This window comes from Topomyia yanbarensis, chromosome 3 (genome assembly GCF_030247195.1).
Source record: "Topomyia yanbarensis strain Yona2022 chromosome 3, ASM3024719v1, whole genome shotgun sequence".
NCBI classification, from domain to species: domain Eukaryota; kingdom Metazoa; phylum Arthropoda; class Insecta; order Diptera; family Culicidae; genus Topomyia; species Topomyia yanbarensis.
The window spans coordinates 303623512-303642499 of record NC_080672.1 but is presented as its reverse complement, the minus strand read 5'-3'; the positions used below and the strand labels follow the sequence as shown (position 1 = coordinate 303642499).

Genomic DNA, 18988 nt, shown 5'->3' with positions numbered 1-18988 from the left:
GAAGGTGTGTTTGAGTAGCAGCGGTTGCTCGTTCAGTGAGCCAATCTAGTGACTTCAGGAGACCCAGAAACGAAAATTTCAGCACTGTATAACATAGGGCCAAATGATGGTCTGTAGTTACAGATTTTGCTCATAGAAAAGCTATACGGCCGCAGGGAAAAATAAATACAAAATCTGTACTCTTTTCAAACATGTCACAGTGATTTGATCTCTTCGATAAAGTAGTGTATTTTGCAACAATGAAAAATGTCTGAACATTGCAATGGCGTGAAATAAAACACAAAATTGTTAGGCGTAAAAGTTTGTTAAAATCAATCTCTCCAGGTCTACTGAGACGACAAATAAATTTAAGTTTTATAGTACTGTAACGATCGAGTTTTCTCCTTTGTTGGAACCTCCACAGCGACTGCTGTAATGAATAACCAGAATCTTTGTGCCCTCCAGAAAACATCGTAATACCACGCAACATGTCAATTTGCAAATATTAATAACTTTGGTTCCATATAATTAAGTTCCTTAAAATCATGTTGCGAGCCTCTTCTGCTTTCGAAAGTTTAGCAAATTATGTCGCAATGCCAAGAATGCTCCGGGATTATCTATATTATTTACAGATTTTTGTATCTATTCGCACTATTCATAATGTCCAGATAATATAAAAAGAATGCTCATCGTGATTCGGCGCAGTTCAGTGTCGGAAAACGAAGCGACACCATCATTCATCAATACGATGGAAGTGCCTGATTTTTTGTAGACACCTTCGCCCAAAAAGTCGTTGAACGGACTTGTACAGCACCGAGTCTTTCTTTGCATATTCTGGTGGCGTCACAAATTTTTTACTAAAATCCGAATATAAAGTATCACGAAATGCAATTAAATTCAGCCACTCCAGTTGAATTCAAGTAGATTCATTAAAATGCAGATGCAATTGTGAAACGTCTTTCTAAGATGGATCCACGGCTGAATAGAACTTAACTATGGCTCGTATAGTTGCTGTATGCACTTTGTAAACGTCTGGATACTCATCAGAACAGCATAATCTGATGACAACACACACACCTTGGTAGCTTTTCGAAAGGACAAAGAAGAATCTCCAGCAAGTAGCCAGAACTCGTTGAAATGGGACATGCATCCTGACAGGTGTCACACACTTGCACACATAAGGATGAAGCTTTGCAATCCTCGTCATTTTCGAATGCAATGTACAAACGAATAAACTCTCGGTTGCAGTCCCGTCTTCATGCATGGGCGCACTGGGTTAGGGTCAGGAGCCCCGGGATCAATGGTGATAACAGTCTATTATTTTTCTGCAAACAAAACCAGCCTAGAGACCGTGTGGCACCCGGTGGGTTAAAGTGTAGTCAAGAAGTCAGGTTGTCAGTCGCGCAGTATCATGCTGTGTCAAGTGAATCTCTGGCACTTGCGAACAGTGCTATTGACGCATGACACATCAATATGACTGTTGATAGATTGGAATTATGTGTATTGTAATATTTTCCGCATAAATAATCATCACCTTCTGATGATTTAAAAAGAGTAATGTCATACTGTGGTAGAAATGAACTTATACTCATTATCGGCAGTGATGTAAATGTCCATCACATAATTTGGGACAGCCCAGATATCAATTTGAGAGGTACTAAATAAATTTAGACAATCGCCAACATTCGCACGATGGACAGGTGTTAGATATAACTCTCTGCTCTGACAGTATTACGCATGGGAGCAAACTGGCTAAACGGTTTTGAATACAGCGAAGCAAAATCATGTTTACTGTATCGATTTTGTTGGCTATTTTCTGCAAATTTGAGACTAAGAGAAACGAAAGCAATGAAATTGAAAGACGGATAGGTATTCTAGAGCGAATCAGTTATAAACTTAGAACGGAAAACTAGAACTAGGCAGGCTCATATGGGCATGATCGGCGTCGGCGGTAAAACATGATGATGAGTTATGTTCTACCATAGACCATGCGGTAGACTTGGGAGCAACGCCCAACTCCTACTCTGCAGAAGGCAAAGAATTCTTCACATTTCCTTTCGATCATGCCCATATGAGCCTGCCTAGTTCTAGTTTTCCGTTCTAAGTTTATAACTGATTCGCTCTAGAATCCGTCTTTCAATTTCATTGCTTTCGTTTCTCTCAGTCTCAAATCTGCCGAAATTAGCCAACAAAATCGATACAGGAGAACCTTGCGGCAATTAAAACATTGTAACAAAATCATGTTTATCACTACTTAAGATGGCTAGGTTAATAGATAGTTTGAAATTTACTTGACACCGCAAATGAATGGCAGAGTTGAAAAGTTATTTGGGATACCTGTTAATTAAATATAAAAATATGTCAGTTCTTTAGAGACAAACATTGTTGGAATAGGCAACCTGTGTCACGTTTAATTGCGGGTTATAAGCATTCATTTTCAAAGATTATGCACACTTTTTATTTGTGTGTGATACCATCATCAGGTCTAGAAAGCATTGCTTTAATCTTGTTCGATAACATTTTCGCATTCTAGTTGAGTGTTGTCCATGAAATTTGATCTCGAGTTGGGAATCGAACCCAGGTGAGCTGAATTGAAGGTAAATATCTGAACTGTTGCGATTGCAAGTGCATATCTTGCTTTATGAACATTGGAGCTGATAAGCCGTGTGTTGTGAGTTGAGATCCTTTTTTTCGCAGGGATGCATTAGCTAAGTTTTCCACCACAACTCCCCCGTTTGTTTATGCAGTTATTGTTCACGTCCATGTATTCATCGGTGTTGCTTTCATGCTGTCTGAACCTATTATTTGTTTTTTTTTTGTATTAACGGGTCGCTGTTGTAAATCTGTCTCCATCAGCAGATGTGCTGGATGTTGGTTTGGAGAAACTAGGTGCAGTTGTTATTATCTTGTTGTTGGTACAGGTAGTTAGTTTTGTAATACAAAGCGCATTGGCCATTAGTTGATCATTTGATTGTGGTTTAGCAGCGTTAAGAGCTATTTATTGGTGCTGGTTGTAGTAGGTTGGTTTATATTAGCGGTTTCGGCTTCCCGTTATGTGCCATCCGGTTACAAGCACGTAGGAATCGAACATTAGAACTAATGTCTTCCCCTCCTTTGGTTTCCATAGTCAAATAGGAGTGGATAGGATTGATCGATCGCATGTTTATAACGCGAACGCCGTTGGGAATGTCAGTGAAAATGTTTCTCCAAATATCATTTGTAATGGATGCACTTCTCCGTATTTAAAAAAAAAATAAAATGTTAACAAAGTTAGCTTTTTAAAATCTATCAATATTTGAATGTCCTGAATTTTGAATTTCTAATTTCTGAATTTATTAATTTTTAAATTCTTGAATTCTCTTTTTTATATTTTAAATCTTCGAACCTTGGAATCGCCAATTTTCAAAGATCTCAAGATTCTTGGAACCGTCAAGTTCTCAAGATTCTTGAAATCTCAATATCTTTGAATGCTCAAATCCTTAAATCTTTGAATTTTTCAATCTTTGAATTTTTGAACCTTTGAATCTTTGAACCTTTAAATCTTCGAATTTTTGAATCTTTGAATTTGGGAATCTTCGAGTTTTTGAATTTTTGAATCTTTGTATCTTTGTATCTTTGAATATTTGGATCTTTGAATCTTTGAATCTTTGAATATTTGAATCTTTGAATCTTTGAATCTTTGAATCTTTGAATCTTTGAATTTTTGAATCTTTGAATCTTTGAATCTTTGAATCTTTGAATCTTTGAATCTTTGAATCTTTGAATCTTTGAATCTTTGAATCTTTGAATCTTTGAATCTTTGAATCTTTGAATCTTTGAATCTTTGAATCTTTGAATCTTTGAATCTTTGAATCTTTGAACCTTTGAATCTTTGAATCTTTGAATCTTTGAATCTTTGAATCTTTGAATCTTTGAATCTTTGAATCTTTGAATCTTTGAATCTTTGAATCTTTGAATCTTTGAATCTTTGAATCTTTGAATCTTTGAATCTTTGAATCTTTGAATCTTTGAATCTTTGAATCTTTGAATCTTTGAATCTTTGAATCTTTGAATCTTTGAATCTTTGAATCTTTGAATCTTTGAATCTTTGAATCTTTGAATCTTTGAATCTTTGAATCTTTGAATCTTTGAATCTTTGAATCTTTGAATCTTTGAATCTTTGAATCTTTGAATCTTTGAATCTTTGAATCTTTGAATCTTTGAATCTTTGAATCTTTGAATCTTTGAATCTTTGAATCTTTGAATCTTTGAATCTTTGAATCTTTGAATCTTTGAATCTTTGAATCTTTGAATCTTTGAATCTTTGAATCTTTGAATCTTTGAATCTTTGAATCTTTGAATCTTTGAATCTTTGAATCTTTGAATCTTTGAATCTTTGAATCTTTGAATCTTTGAATCTTTGAATCTTTGAATCTTTGAATCTTTGAATCTTTGAATCTTTGAATCTTTGAATCTTTGAATCTTTGAATCTTTGAATCTTTGAATCTTTGAATCTTTGAATCTTTGAATCTTTGAATCTTTGAATCTTTGAATCTTTGAATCTTTGAATCTTTGAATCTTTGAATCTTTGAATCTTTGAATCTTTGAATCTTTGAATCTTTGAATCTTTGAATCTTTGAATCTTTGAATCTTTGAATCTTTGAATCTTTGAATCTTTGAATCTTTGAATCTTTGAATCTTTGAATCTTTGAATCTTTGAATCTTTGAATCTTTGAATCTTTGAATCTTTGAATCTTTGAATCTTTGAATCTTTGAATCTTTGAATCTTTGAATCTTTGAATCTTTGAATCTTTGAATCTTTGAATCTTTGAATCTTTGAATCTTTGAATCTTTGAATCTTTGAATCTTTGAATCTTTGAATCTTTGAATCTTTGAATCTTTGAATCTTTGAATCTTTGAATCTTTGAATCTTTGAATCTTTGAATCTTTGAATCTTTGAATCTTTGAATCTTTGAATCTTTGAATCTTTGAATCTTTGAATCTTTGAATCTTTGAATCTTTGAATCTTTGAATCTTTGAATCTTCGAATCTTTGAATCTTTGAATCTTTGAATCTTTGAATCTTTGAATCTTTGAATCTTTGAATCTTTGAATCTTTGAATCTTTGAATCTTTGAATCTTTGAATCTTTGAATCTTTGAATCTTTGAATCTTTGAATCTTTGAATCTTTGAATCTTTGAATCTTTGAATCTTTGAATCTTTGAATCTTTGAATCTTTGAATCTTTGAATCTTTGAATCTTTGAATCTTTGAATCTTTGAATCTTTGAATCTTTGAATCTTGAATCTTTGAATCTTTGAATCTTTGAATCTTTGAATCTTTGAATCTTTGAATCTTTGAATCTTTGAATCTTTGAATCTTTGAATCTTTGAATCTTTGAATCTTTGAATCTTTGAATCTTTGAATCTTTGAATCTTTGAATCTTTGAATCTTTGAATCTTTGAATCTTTGAATCTTTGAATCTTTGAATCTTTGAATCTTTGAATCTTTGAATCTTTGAATCTTTGAATCTTTGAATCTTTGAATCTTTGAATCTTCGAATCTTTGAATGTGGGAACCTTTGAATCTTTAAATCTTTGAATTTTTTAATCTTTGAATCCTTGAATCTTTCAATTGGAATCTTTGAATTTTTGAATCTTTGAATGATTATTCCTCATTAATTTTCAAACGGTTGCCTGCTGTACATATCCAAAAAACTAATGATGAAAAAAGAAGTTTTTCAGCGCAGATGTTTGACTGTGTTCAATCAACGAAGATGAAGTGGTCGGTGTTAAGTCAGACCGGACTAAGTCGCAAAACATAAAAGAATAATGATAACATTGGGTAAAACATTTCTTTAGCTGCATTTGACTTTTGCCGGATTTAAAATATGTAACCATAAACAAGAATTATGGCATAAAATAATTTCAAATTGTAACGTAAAGGATGCTGCGATTCAAACTTTAAACCCGTTTTTCTCGAAAGCAATATTTTGTAACTTAGTCCGGTCTGACTTAATACCGACCAAGGATAACTAGGTGAGATACCAATATTAATGCTAATGGGCATAATGTAGAACAGCACAGAAAACAGTAAGCCTAGTTATGTACGGTATGCAAACTAGGCTGAATGGACGATCAAGTCAGTATCGGCTCATGTATATTTGGAACAACATCAGCTAATGTATCGAGCTGATCAAGCAAACTTCACGGCGCCACTCGCGTTGCGGCTTGGTAAGTCTAAGCTGGTGTCGAAGGGGCAATTGTGGTTATCTGGCGTATTCTTGATAGGCGAAACGTTAGCATTTCGACTAAAAATCGGCAAGACAGCCACGATTGATTATTAGATTGAATATTCATATATGATAGGGGAATTAATTTTATCATCATTTCAGATAGTAGGATACTGCAGAATATCCGGACGAAGTATTCTTTAACTTAACTTCTTTTTTCATTTTTACAGCTTTTTTTAGGGTAAAATAAATTAGTAAAATTTGTTTTTGTTTAAGTATTTATAATTTTGCGGAATACTTATTTTTTCCAAAAAGCTCGTGTCGGGCTATAGCCAATGGAATAAAGAATACAGAAGTATCGGCTCTTTTCCAGTTTCGACCACTCAATCTAGGACTCAACCACTGCCAAATGTGTCTTTAGGTCGTTACTTCCCTTTAAATTATTTTTTCCCAATCTATTGAACCTGAGTACTAAATACTCTTCAAATATTCAAAACAGTTCCAAACGTATTTCAAATGAAGCAACAAATAGAACGGCAGCATATACCAATTATACAGTTCGAAACAAAACTGTTCTAAATAATAAATCAAAAAGCCCTGGAGGGAATGTGATTGTTTCCGTTCCAATTCAATGCTGTTGCTCAGATGGCATTACTTTTGAGTTCACAGAACTCTGTCTATTCGCCCAGCAAAATCTGCAACTAACCCCCGCCTTTATGTAGACACAAATTCAGTTGAGTCCGCCCGTGCTTTAAAAATAACTACAGAAACAGATGCCGTACATGTTGTCATGTTGGCATGTTGTAGGATGCCGTACTGGTAAAAAACGTGTCAGATATATCGGAAATACGAAACATATGTGCCAATAGGTTCATTACCCTACGTACCAACAAACCGCCGAAAACATGGAATTGATGCAAAGCACACACAAGCATAATTTTTTTTTCAAACGCAAACTGATTCAAACAGGTGTGTTACACCTGTATTTATAACTAATCGTGTTTGATTGGACAACTTATGTGCTTCCGATTGACGGCTCTGCCTGAAATGAACCAGGCAGGCTCATATGAGCATGATCGAAAGGAAATGTGAAGAGTCCTTTGCCTACCGCTAAGTAGGAGTTGGGCGTTGCCCCCAAGTCTACCGCATGTTCATTGACAAAACATAGCTCATCATCATGTTTTACTGCCGTAGCCGTGTCAATTTGAGCCTGCCCAGTCCTAGTTTACCGTTCTAAGTTTATAACTGGTACGCTCTAGAATACCGTCTATCCGTCTTTCAATTTCAATTTCAATTGCTTTCGTTTCTCTTAGTCTTAAATTTGCCGAAAATAGCCAACGAAATCGATACAGCATTACATAGTTTCGTTACATAGGAAATATTTTAGATTCTAGAATGACACCTAGTCCCAGATAGTGAAGTAAGACATTTTCAATGTCAAAAAAACTGAAACCAGAACCGTACCCGAAATAAAAAAAATGAAGCCTACTCCCGACCTAAACCTGATTTCCAATAAATAAACGCAACCGTATTTGACTCGGGTGAGAGTAGTCTAGTTCTCGGCAAAAATCTTTATTCGGGTAAACGAAAGATAGAAATACCATTCCACATAAAACAGACGTCTATCTAGATTAATGAAAATAATATTTACAAAATATTCGTGAAACTTGACAAATATTATTTTTTATTTCGATTATAGAGGTTTTAACCTTAAGGCCTCTTCGGGTTAGAAAAATGTCTTACGAAAATTTTTTAACCCTACGTGCGGGGTTGGGACCCGAACCCAGGTGTGCTGCGTACAAGGCGATCGATTTACCAACTACGCTATGCCCACCCCCCAAAAGTGAATAATTTTTCCCGGTTTCACAGTGCAATTTTCCAAATAATTAACTTCTAGTTTATAAATAGTCCTGTTAACTCTATACACGCTTACCCATAGAACGAAGTTTTCTATGGGAAAATCAGAAAATTGTGCTTGTTTTAATATTTTTCTACGATAATAATCTGTCCCATTCCGATATATACGAAAAGCGGGCATTTATACATTTTACGGATAAGTACAAAACATTTTGGAAAAACCCGATCAGACTCGTACCAAATAAATATTAACCCGGCGACAACAAACCCGATTCGATTCCTACGGGTGCGGGTTCAGGGTGGATATCGGGTAAAAATACCTGTATCTCTAGTTTACATACACACAGAATGGTCTAACGACGTTCCATATTTGGAGTGGAGACATACGAACTTGTATGTATACATTTGATTTTGACGCCATGTTGTCAAGACCTGTTTCTCTAAAGCAGTCTAACGATCTTTGTTATAGATAAATAGATATACAGGGCAGACTCGTTTATCCGGTGATTTAATAATCCGTGATTCGACAATCCGGGGAAAATAATTCGATTGTCAAATTCGAATAAAAATTAAATTTCAACTAGAATGTCTGATTATAGTGCTAATTCAATAATTGCAGTCAATAATTTTTTTTCAGGGAATGGTGGTTGCGGGTTAACCTTCTCTCAAATTTTGACCTACCCCAAAAAGTTCATATACACCCATATTCCGGACAAAATGACCAAAAAACCAAAACATGAAAGCTACCGTTACGGATTGGAACCAATTTTGAAGAAATCGTTCATCTAGAGCCAATATTTAATAACCCAAATTATTGTGTTGATTGAACCACCCCTCGGTTCAAAGGAAAACACACCTAATTTTAACAAATTGTTAAAAAATTGCTTTTCTTCTGATTCTACCTCTGGTACTGCTCAAACTAGAATCCAAAAGCAAGATGCTTTTTTAAGGAAATTAATCTAGAAAAAATAGTGGTTTCAAACGACAGTGTTGCCAAATATGCAACTTTTCCGGTATTAAATTAGAAGTGCAGTTGTCTCGCAATACATATATGGGACACTGCAAGACCTTATGACACATAAAATGTCGTTATACCGACTTTGCTCGGTCGGTTTCTGAGCCTTTCTTGGAATTTTGACAACATGCTTCTCAGGATTCTTTTTGGGTTTTTTTCAGGATACTGATCGACGTTTTCTTACCATTCCGATGGAATCTATCTTGGAATTTCGATTGAATCGGAAGGTAAAAATTGAGCAGCTTCTATCGCAGCGAGACAAGAACCTATCTTGATTAAAACAGGTTTCAGCTCAGGATTCGAACAGCAGTAGTACTTTTCGCTGGGGATGAGTATTGACAACGACAAACCGGTACGACATTGATCAACAAAATGATGCTACAATTATAAGGACAAGGATTTATTTGTGGAAGCACTACGCTTACTCTTCTAACTTGAATGAGAGTTAACAGTAACCTTAGCTATTATATGTTAATACGTAAATAAAACTGGAGCCAAGGAAGAGACGACTCCCAGCTTACTTACTTCAATTTTATTTCTAGTATACGAATAATCGAATCATTTACCCTGGAAAATCTTAACCTGGTATTCAAGTTTGATCTGTATTGCAAAAGACACGCCCTATTAAATAACACGAATTTCTATATAAAACTGATATATACTGATAACTCATTACCAATATAAATATTAAATGAAAACCAAATGAAAATGCAAATCACATTTTGAAATTCCGAAAAATCATTTTCATTTTATTCCGCAAATAAAGCATAAATTCATAAAATATGTAATACAAAAAAACTGACTCGATTATCCGGGTGATTCAATCAGATTTTTTTGAATCCCTGGATAATAGGGTCTGACCTTTACAAGTGAAATAGTACTAATCATGAATACCCATCAAAAACTCCGGCTGCTGGCAGAATTTGGAACTAGCGCCTACATCGACTTCGACAAAACGCATTACCGATTGAGGTTTTCCTGTACTCGCATTACCTGACGAACAGTAGCAGTTCTTAGCTACAGCTCTTCTGTGGCATATTTGATAGGGCGTATCGCTAGATTCGATGAGAGTACAAAAGTTACAACTTAAACCAGTAGAATGAAAGATTATTTATCATATTTTATTATGTTCATTTTTCGATATCTTTTCTCTTGATACACCGCCTTAGTAACGCATAAAATAATCAGGTTCCATATCAGTTAAGTCCAATATTCCCCATTCAGTTTTCATATTTTAAGAAGTTTGATCACACCTGTTTCAACGACACCAATTAGGGGACCAACTTGTTCCTAGAATCTTCGAACGGTTTAAGGGCGGCCCTGAACTGCGTGTAAGGCCCAAAGGTGGGAGGATGGTTTTCCTCCACTCGCTGGCTAATGGGTAACGACGCTGAAGTAATGAATGGAGAAAGCACACCAAAGTGAAGAACATGAAAATTCGATTGAGTGCTAAAAATAGAAGGGTTTCTGCCGCGCCCATCTAGCTACCATTCAACACCCCCACGAAAGCAATAAAAAAGCAAACAGTGATGGTGCACGTTTTCGTTCTATGTTTGAAACGCATCAACGAGTTCCTGATTCGTTTTTCGTGCGCCCCGTGCAAATTTGCGTCAATATGCTGCAAGAATGCAGATGAATTGATTTTTCCTTGATTTCATTCGACACGATTTATGATGTGAAAGAAATACTTCAGTGAGTTTGAAAACGAAAACCTACTGAACAAACCCATCGAAGAGTAATAACCTTAAAATGAAAACAGACTGTGAACAAAGATATGTTATGACTATAATTCATACTGCTTTATATACATATTTATAGCTTTTCACGAACAACCCTTACTAGTTACAAGAAAACGTTCCTACGGCTTCACTTGAGTCGAACAATGCGCCAAAACAACGAAGAAAGCACCAAGTTGCAAATTGAGAGCTCTGGACTGTTTTCTTCTCTCTCTCTCCCTCGCTCGCTCGGAAAAACCGTTTTGTAAACGAACACGATAAACAACTGCCTGGCCGTTTGACGTCACGAGGACTTGAAATCACGAAAGAGTCAAGCAAAACTGAACGCGAAAATGAGTGATTCAACAGATTCATTGACGGAAAGCATAAATCCCTGCGTTCTACCCATTTGCTGCAGCTATGACAATGTGCACGAACGATGCAACCGATGGTAGTGTGTGTGATTGCACTCACTGCACTGTAGCCTAGTATGACAGGTACACTTACATCCTTATATATCCGATATTGGTCAATGGCCCACACGGTTGGCACATGCGTGTTAAGTAACTGGGAAAGTGATACATGTTTATTGCAGGCCCGTGCACAGATCAGCCGTGTTTTGCCGACAGCGGTGTCACCCACGAGGACACATTTTACCAACTCCTGGTGCGGCTGCTCGTTGTCCATACTTCCATTAGGCTCGGCCTGTTCTGTGGCTGCCCCAAACTAGTCTGGATGCTATGTCTTGCGGATCGTGATGATTAACGGCACTACAGAGAATCTGAAACGATGGAAATGGAATGGTAAAACTAATTAGTATGGGCGGAATTAGCCTAATTTAGCATCATTCGAGTGGAGCATAAGTCAAACTTGTTAGCATCTTGGGAATTGAAACATGGAGTTAGCTAATTGGTTTTTGTTGTGCGTATCATGTGTGATATCCAGATTCGGTTAGATCAACCATCAACTACGGTGTTGGGCTGCCAATTTACAGGAATGAAACAAGCAGCACCAGTTGGATTACCTGAACTACGAGATACGATGCGCCTCCATTATAATGCTAAAAAGCTTGAAAATAAAAAAATCTAACACCCACTGGATGCTAATGGGGATGTAAGTAGTTTACTAACTTTTTGGAAAATTTTAATGTCTGAAACATTAAAATTGAACGATAGTGCTGTTACACAGGCATAGCGGGAAACGACTTGTAAAAGCTTTATTTAGCCAAGGAACCCATTTTAAACGGCCAGGTTGATTATCATGACACAGTTCATAATCTGTGCTCGGTCACATATTCGGACCACAATAGGCAATTTGCGTTTTCGGCGTAATTTGCGCTTCTAAAAATAGAACGAATTTTATGCTGGTGAATGACTGCCGGTGGCGAATATGACGCAAGAGGTTGGTCAGACAATTCGATTGCTGAATGAGTACGCAGATTGCAATGTGAATTGGACATATGGCGTTCTTATTTGCCTCGTTGGATTCTTCCGCAATACAATACAGTAACTATGTATGAAAAGGATCGAGTAATTTTTTTTCATATTTTTTTAATAAAGGTATTTTGTAGGTTGTCGCTGAAAAGCTAAAATTGGACCACAACAATAACATAATTAAGACGCACTTTATGAATTCCAATTATTGAGGGCTTTAAAAAAAGAACTGAAATGCAATGCTTTGCGAATGTTTACCTATATGCTCCTTAGCATAGCATTCTCCGTATAAGTAAACGGACTGATACACCGTTCGTGCTGGAAGTGATGCGAAGTGTTGTCAAAAACCAATAATTTTTTAATTAAACCAGCGTTTAAAAATTACTCAAACATATAACAGCAGGTGTTCGGCGTGTCGAACGCAAATATACCACAAAATATAATTAGCTGCTTGTAACAGTAGAATGATGCGGTGCTCCATTATTATTATGCGGTACTTTCGAACCAACATACCGGCATCGTGCGACAAGCAACTTATTTTATTGGCTTACATATATTTCGACCGAGCTATTTTATGCGAATCCAGTGCAGCTTATAGAAAGGACCTACCTGTGTGCCGTACTATTAGCTAGCATGGTCATAATGAGAGGTTCTTTTTTATAATGTGAGAGAGAGAAAGATCTTAGAAATGTCCTAGGAAAGCACTGCAGGCCATGCCACTCATCCATGTTTGAACAATTTACCTGGCACTCAGTCTAGGTACCAGCTGTACTTTGAGCAAACAACGAGGAAGTTAACATCATCAGCGATAATGTTCAGTGCAACATTATCAGCGAGGTACAGTGGTTCAGTATCCCAAAAGACGGTCGAAGGTATATTCTGGCTTTCGATGACATTTTCGTGATAAGGAGGCCACTAAGGTGACAAGGAAAAAAATGATCCCTGAGTCGATTCCTAGTTTCTAGTGAGACTAGAACTCGTCTCACGGAATTTTCAAGTTTTAATTCTGTGCAGTCTAGTGTCCAGGTCCACTCCTGATTGCAACTACGTTACTGATCTAGACTTGCTGAAATTGTACAGAGAATCAAGGATTGATAACACTAGTTTAGTATTTCCAAAAATCGTATAACCCTCAAAATTTTGGTTTCATTCCCGTAATGAAATGCTTCGCTAAGATCAAAAATATTGCCGAAAAAAATTTATGGAACAGACTTTGCAATACTGCGAAAAAACCATTCGCGATTTAAAACAAATATCTACTGTTGTACTATACCGATTTTGATGATTTTTATATTAAGGGGTTACATACCTTTCTTATTTTTCGAAAAATCGATTTTTTAAATTGGTTCATCCGAAAGCACAACTCCTTGAAAATATTTTCCCAAATTTTTATTGAGATCCGAGAAATAGATTAAAAGTTACAGCGCTTCCAAGCGCACTTTGTCTACCAAGAGCAGAGGTAACTTTTAAAATCGATTATCTCGAAATATCGTTTTCCAAAAATGGTTTTCCGTGATTACAATTGTCGAAAAACTACTCATCCGATTGTTTTCAATTTTTTTCAAATGATCGTAATCAATTTTTCTCGTACCTTAATGATTCCTTTTTAATGCATGCATTTTTGTTTTGTAGATGAGAATTTTTGAATACAATTTTTAGAGCTTAAAGCAGCGATTTTTTAGGAAAAACGTTCCCGAATGCAGGAAAAAATTATTATTTATTCAACTAATCGTTAAGGTACGAGGAATACTCATATACTAATGTAATTTTTTGAGTTTTGAGATTTTAGTTCATCTTTTGGTCTTTAATCGTGATCACCGCAAACCTCTTAAATAAAAAACGGTTTGGGGGAAAAAGCCATAACTTCGACGATTATCAATATATTTTTATAAACTTATGCTTGTTTATTTCACTGGAAAATGTACTACCAAAATACTACAAGTTAGATGTAATGAAATCATTGCTTTACGCCTTTACGTAAATTCAAACTTTCTTGACATTTTTCTCACAAAAAGGTATGTAACTCCTTAAATTGTCGGTAATTTTATTACCCGTCATACACCATTTTTGTAATCCAGTTGCTATTTGTTCTCCTTTTATACATTTATATAAAAATAAATTCAATTTTCGACAAATTTCTGGAATTCATTTTTGTTTGGCTATAAATTGCTAAATAACATCCATTTTATAAAATAGTTTTCCTAGTGAATGTCGAAGTGAGTTCGATTACGATAAGAATATGAAGTCGCTCATCGAAATCGGCAAAGATATACAGAAGCTACGGGTATTTTTGTAAAATGCAAAAAAAAGTATTTTTTTTCAGTAATTTCAATTTTCATTCCACAATATGTACATGTGCTTCATCCAGACTTGTTGCTTGAAGATTCGACATGTCGTATTACCAGCGCACAGTGGCACCTCCCCATACAAAGTTGGAACAAAATTATAAAAATTGGTTTATGTGGCTGAAAAATGGGTTTTTAACTAATGTTGGGTCGCTGAATCCATTTCTGCTATCAGTTTTGAAATTCCATAATTCGACTGTTTTTATGTAAATCCATTTGAAGGCATTGGTCGTTGGGTTAATATACAGGTTAATAATAGTAGTCTATAACATCGGATAGCAGAAATGGTTGCCAAAACTAGTAAAAATCACTAATTTCTCAGTAATATAATGTCGAGTAGGCAACCAATTTGTAAGAAGATTCATGAGCTACACGGCGTCTCCATATGGGTATTTTCAAAAACATAGATATAACAACTTCGGCGCAAAAATGCGCAAGATGAGGCCCATATATCTTGAAAGTACGCTAAATTTGGAGTCAGATTCATGATAAGTGACCCATGGCAGACCATCTCAAAAATTGGAAGCGGTATAAAGATAAATTGCTGAAGCGACATCGAAATTTTCAATTGCTTTTTCTTAACCCTTTATATCCCAGGGGTTTCAAAAAGTGAGCTAAATGCAGTGATATCTTCAATTCCATCAAATAATGTATCAAAGATTATAGGAAAAATAAAATCGCCGCTTAAAATGGTTTTGAGAATGAAAAAAAAATGGTTTTGAGAATGAAAATATTTCGTGCCAAAAATTTCGTACTATTGAAAAAAACCAACAAATTTTAAGTTGTTTCACAATTTCTTCGGTTTTTCTGATAGACAACACTTCTTTTATACCTGTGGGAACGTTTTGTCACATAATGGAATTATTAGAACGAATCCCAACAATAAAATCTAATTAAATGTATTTCCTACTTTTTAGCCGCCATTTGCCCCTGCTATACACGGTTCAAAAATGTAAATAAAATTACAAAAAATGGCAGCAGTCTTGTTTCACAATGAAATATGAGGTGTAAAGATCCCGTTAGTGCAATAATAAAGCAGTTAGATGACAAAATTCTACAGTAAATACTCGTTAAACGATGGATAGTTCTGCGTATGAAATTTCATACGCTAGGATATAATGGGTTAATACAGAACAAAGGCAAATCATTTCTGTACAAAAAGCTCATATCTAGTTTAGCATATCCATTCTTCTTTCCAAAAAACTAAAAACTACTCCAATCGGCCGTGTAACTCTTGAGATATCGCCATTTGAAGTTCGAAGGTGCGAACAATTCTATGGAAACGAATTGGATAGAAATCATCGACATCACTTGCTTCAACGACATTCATTTTTCATCCGATTATCGTAAAATTTTGAGATAGTTTTGTTCGAACCACGAGAAAAATAAAATAAATATTTTTGAAAGAATTACAACACATTGATTTTTGGGGTTTTGTCACTCGTCGTGCCACTATGCAGCTCCATAATACTGAGCCTCGAGATGGGACTGCTATTTTGGATTTAGCTAACGAGTAGGATGACACAGCCCAAGTAGCGCAAAAGCATTATAACGCAACCTTCGATCTTCTTTAGAGCTGCAGTCTTCAAGAATCGTTATGCCGTATATGCTGATTTAGTGCTATTAAAGTGCACGCTGAGCAACTTTGCAGGATAGGTTTGAATGCAATGAAATATGTCGAATATTATTCTAAAGAGAAATACATTAGTATCGAAACAGCAGAAATATATTGGCTTTATATTTGCTCTACACTAGCACTAAATGCATATATAAGCTTTCATTGTTGAAAGTGCCATGAGACCTGTATGCGTTCTATCAGCTTTATATACGTCAATATATGCGAATTAGTTGTGCTGTTAATCATTCACAATGGTAATGGAAAGCTCGATCGCATTGTAAATGCTGAAATAAGATTTTTTTCAATGCTAGCGGTAATTCATAACCAATATAATGCACTGATTCAATACTTATGATTACTTGGAAGCTTTATCGCGATATGCACCATAATATGAATGGTTTCTTCATTTGAAAGTCATTGGCATGGTCTTCCTATGGTTTTCATTTGCTGCTCAGAGTTCTCAACATGTTCACCTCAAGATTTTCCGGAAAAATTTAAATACGTATACAGGGAATACAATAATACAATCGAAGATTCTTCAAATACCTTATTATGAAAAAAACCGCCTTAAAACCCTTAGGTGTATCAAATAATTTTGGATACCCTTTCAAGATAAACTATCGTACCAAAGGCACGGATGGCAGAAGGTTAGGCAAATTTTTGGAAGAAGTCATTCAATTAGCACATTAAAAATTACCAAAAAATTGGCATTCGGATGCAATAGAAAAAAATATCCTCGAAAAATGGGGTGTACCTATTAATCTGGGATGTAGTGCTTTTAACCCCCAAGACCTCTCCACATACATACATACATACATACACACACACTTCCGCCGGACATCGGGACCGAGAACATGGATGCGGCCGATCTAACAAGAAGGATTGACACGGCTTGTGACGCCACAATGCAGTGAAAATTGGAGCTACGCAATAGACGACGTCCATGTTCCACTGGTAGAACGAGACGCTCAGTACGCTACACGTTGCTTGTCTCAGATGCAGAAGGCGGGCTCAGAGACCAGTATCGGAGGGAGATAGAGAAGAGCGAAAGGTAGCGTTTCTGGAAGCTGGGGCCGCTTTAAAGCGGGAGATCAAGCTTAGCAAATCAGATTGCCACACGGAACTGTGGCGAGAAGTAGACGCCAAACGCCAATCTCTGGGGCGACGCGTACTGAGCCGTGCTGACTAAGATGAAGGGCTCGTCGACACCAGTCGAAATGATAATCGTTGAGGGTCTTTTCCCGAAGCAAGATCCAACTACCTGGCCCCCGCCACCGTACAGCGAAGAAGAAAAAACAAACGCGGACTAAAATCGCCAGATTCACTGCCGGGACTGTGCTAAGTAAACCACTAAGAAACACCATCAGTCGCGGATCAATGGGCACCAGCAAACCGGACGTCCTGCTCAGAGTTGTTAATCGATAATTAATAGTCATCGTCGATGACGTTAATCACCCGTTAACGTCATCGGAAACTCCGTTAACGATAATGTATCGTCGGATTCATCGTCATCGTCGATAATTCATCGGTGGTTATCGCGATACATTTTGGTTACTTTCCCGTTTATTGGAGTTGAAGTTGGTGCGATTAACTTTCAATTGTTTAGAAATAAATAACTATTGAAGGACATGTTGTGGGCAGTTGAAAATCAATAGTTTTGGACGTTTTCTATGCACAGGGGGGGGGGGGGGGGGGGGAGGGGGTCCGACAATGTATCAAAATCGAATTTTTTGTCAACTTTTCGGGAGTGTTTTATATTGAAGGGAAAGTTATTGGCAATTGACAATCAATAGTTTTGGACATTTTCAATACACAGGGGGTTCGACGATGTGTCAGAATGTATTTTGTTCAACTTTTGGGGAAAGTTTATTATATTGAAGAAGCTATTGGTAAGTGAAAATTAATAGTTTTGGGCATTTTTAATGTACAGTCGGTGCGTCAAAATAGAATTTTTTTCAGCTTTTCGTGAACTTTTTATATTGAAGGGCAGGTTGTTGGCAGTTGAAAATCGATAGTTTTGGACATTTTCAATTCACAGGAGGATTCACCAGTGCACAGTGTTTCCAAAGTGGCAAAAAGGTGAAATTCCTTGAACCACGAAAAAACATTTTAAGCTATAGTGTCTTCAGCAAAGTTTAGTTATATTTTTTGCATTTAAAAAGTATTAGTTGGGTGATTAATCCTTCTAAAGCTGAAAAGCAAGTTTTTGTTTGGTCATTTATGAAAATAAAAAAAAAACTTTATTTGGCAAAGTTGTTGAGAATGTCTTAGATATTAACTTCGCTGAAGAGATTATGTGTCTATCTGTCGATTTTAATATACATTTGTGGAGATTTCTTTGATATACCCCTGAAAATTGCTTTTTTTTTTTTCAAAATACCTTTCCTGGTAATTTTGTAGAATTTCAAAATGTTCCAAGATTTTGTTCTGCATAAGAAAAAAATACAGATTTTTTGTAATGTAAGTTTATTTGTATCTCTTCCAACTTAGAAGTTATCGAACGTTTTAGTGTCCAAAAAGCAATATTTGGTATGGAAGCCGCAAATTTCCGCAGACGAAGCTATCCAATACGAGACTGTAAAACTATCAAAACCGTTTGGTGGGCTCTAGCCTACGTTCAAGTCAAATTCGAGTAAACTCCTTTTTTAGCATATTTTTCTTATCTTAGAGATGTAAAATATACAAAAATAAAAATACTGCACTGTAAGACCTCCTTAAGGGAAATTTTTACTAAATAATCAGAACGGGTTATGAGGCTTTGTCGAGGGACTAAAGAAGAATATTTTAACCGCTGCGGTTTATTGAAAAGAAAAAAAA

The 18988-nt window shown here is 35.9% G+C and overlaps 1 protein-coding gene across 5 annotated transcripts in view; it reads right to left on the bottom strand.

Annotated features, from left to right (window-relative positions):
- The window catches only part of LOC131686919 (rho-related BTB domain-containing protein 1), a 180213-nt gene that overhangs the window by 49310 nt on the left and 111915 nt on the right, over positions 1-18988 (bottom strand). For all 5 annotated transcript variants that reach the window (XM_058970947.1, XM_058970946.1, XM_058970948.1 and 2 more), the window contains one exon: positions 11283-11556. In XM_058970947.1, the coding sequence (XP_058826930.1) occupies positions 11283-11462 (180 nt within the window). In that variant the 5' untranslated portion in view covers positions 11463-11556. The remainder of the gene's footprint in view (positions 1-11282; positions 11557-18988) is intronic.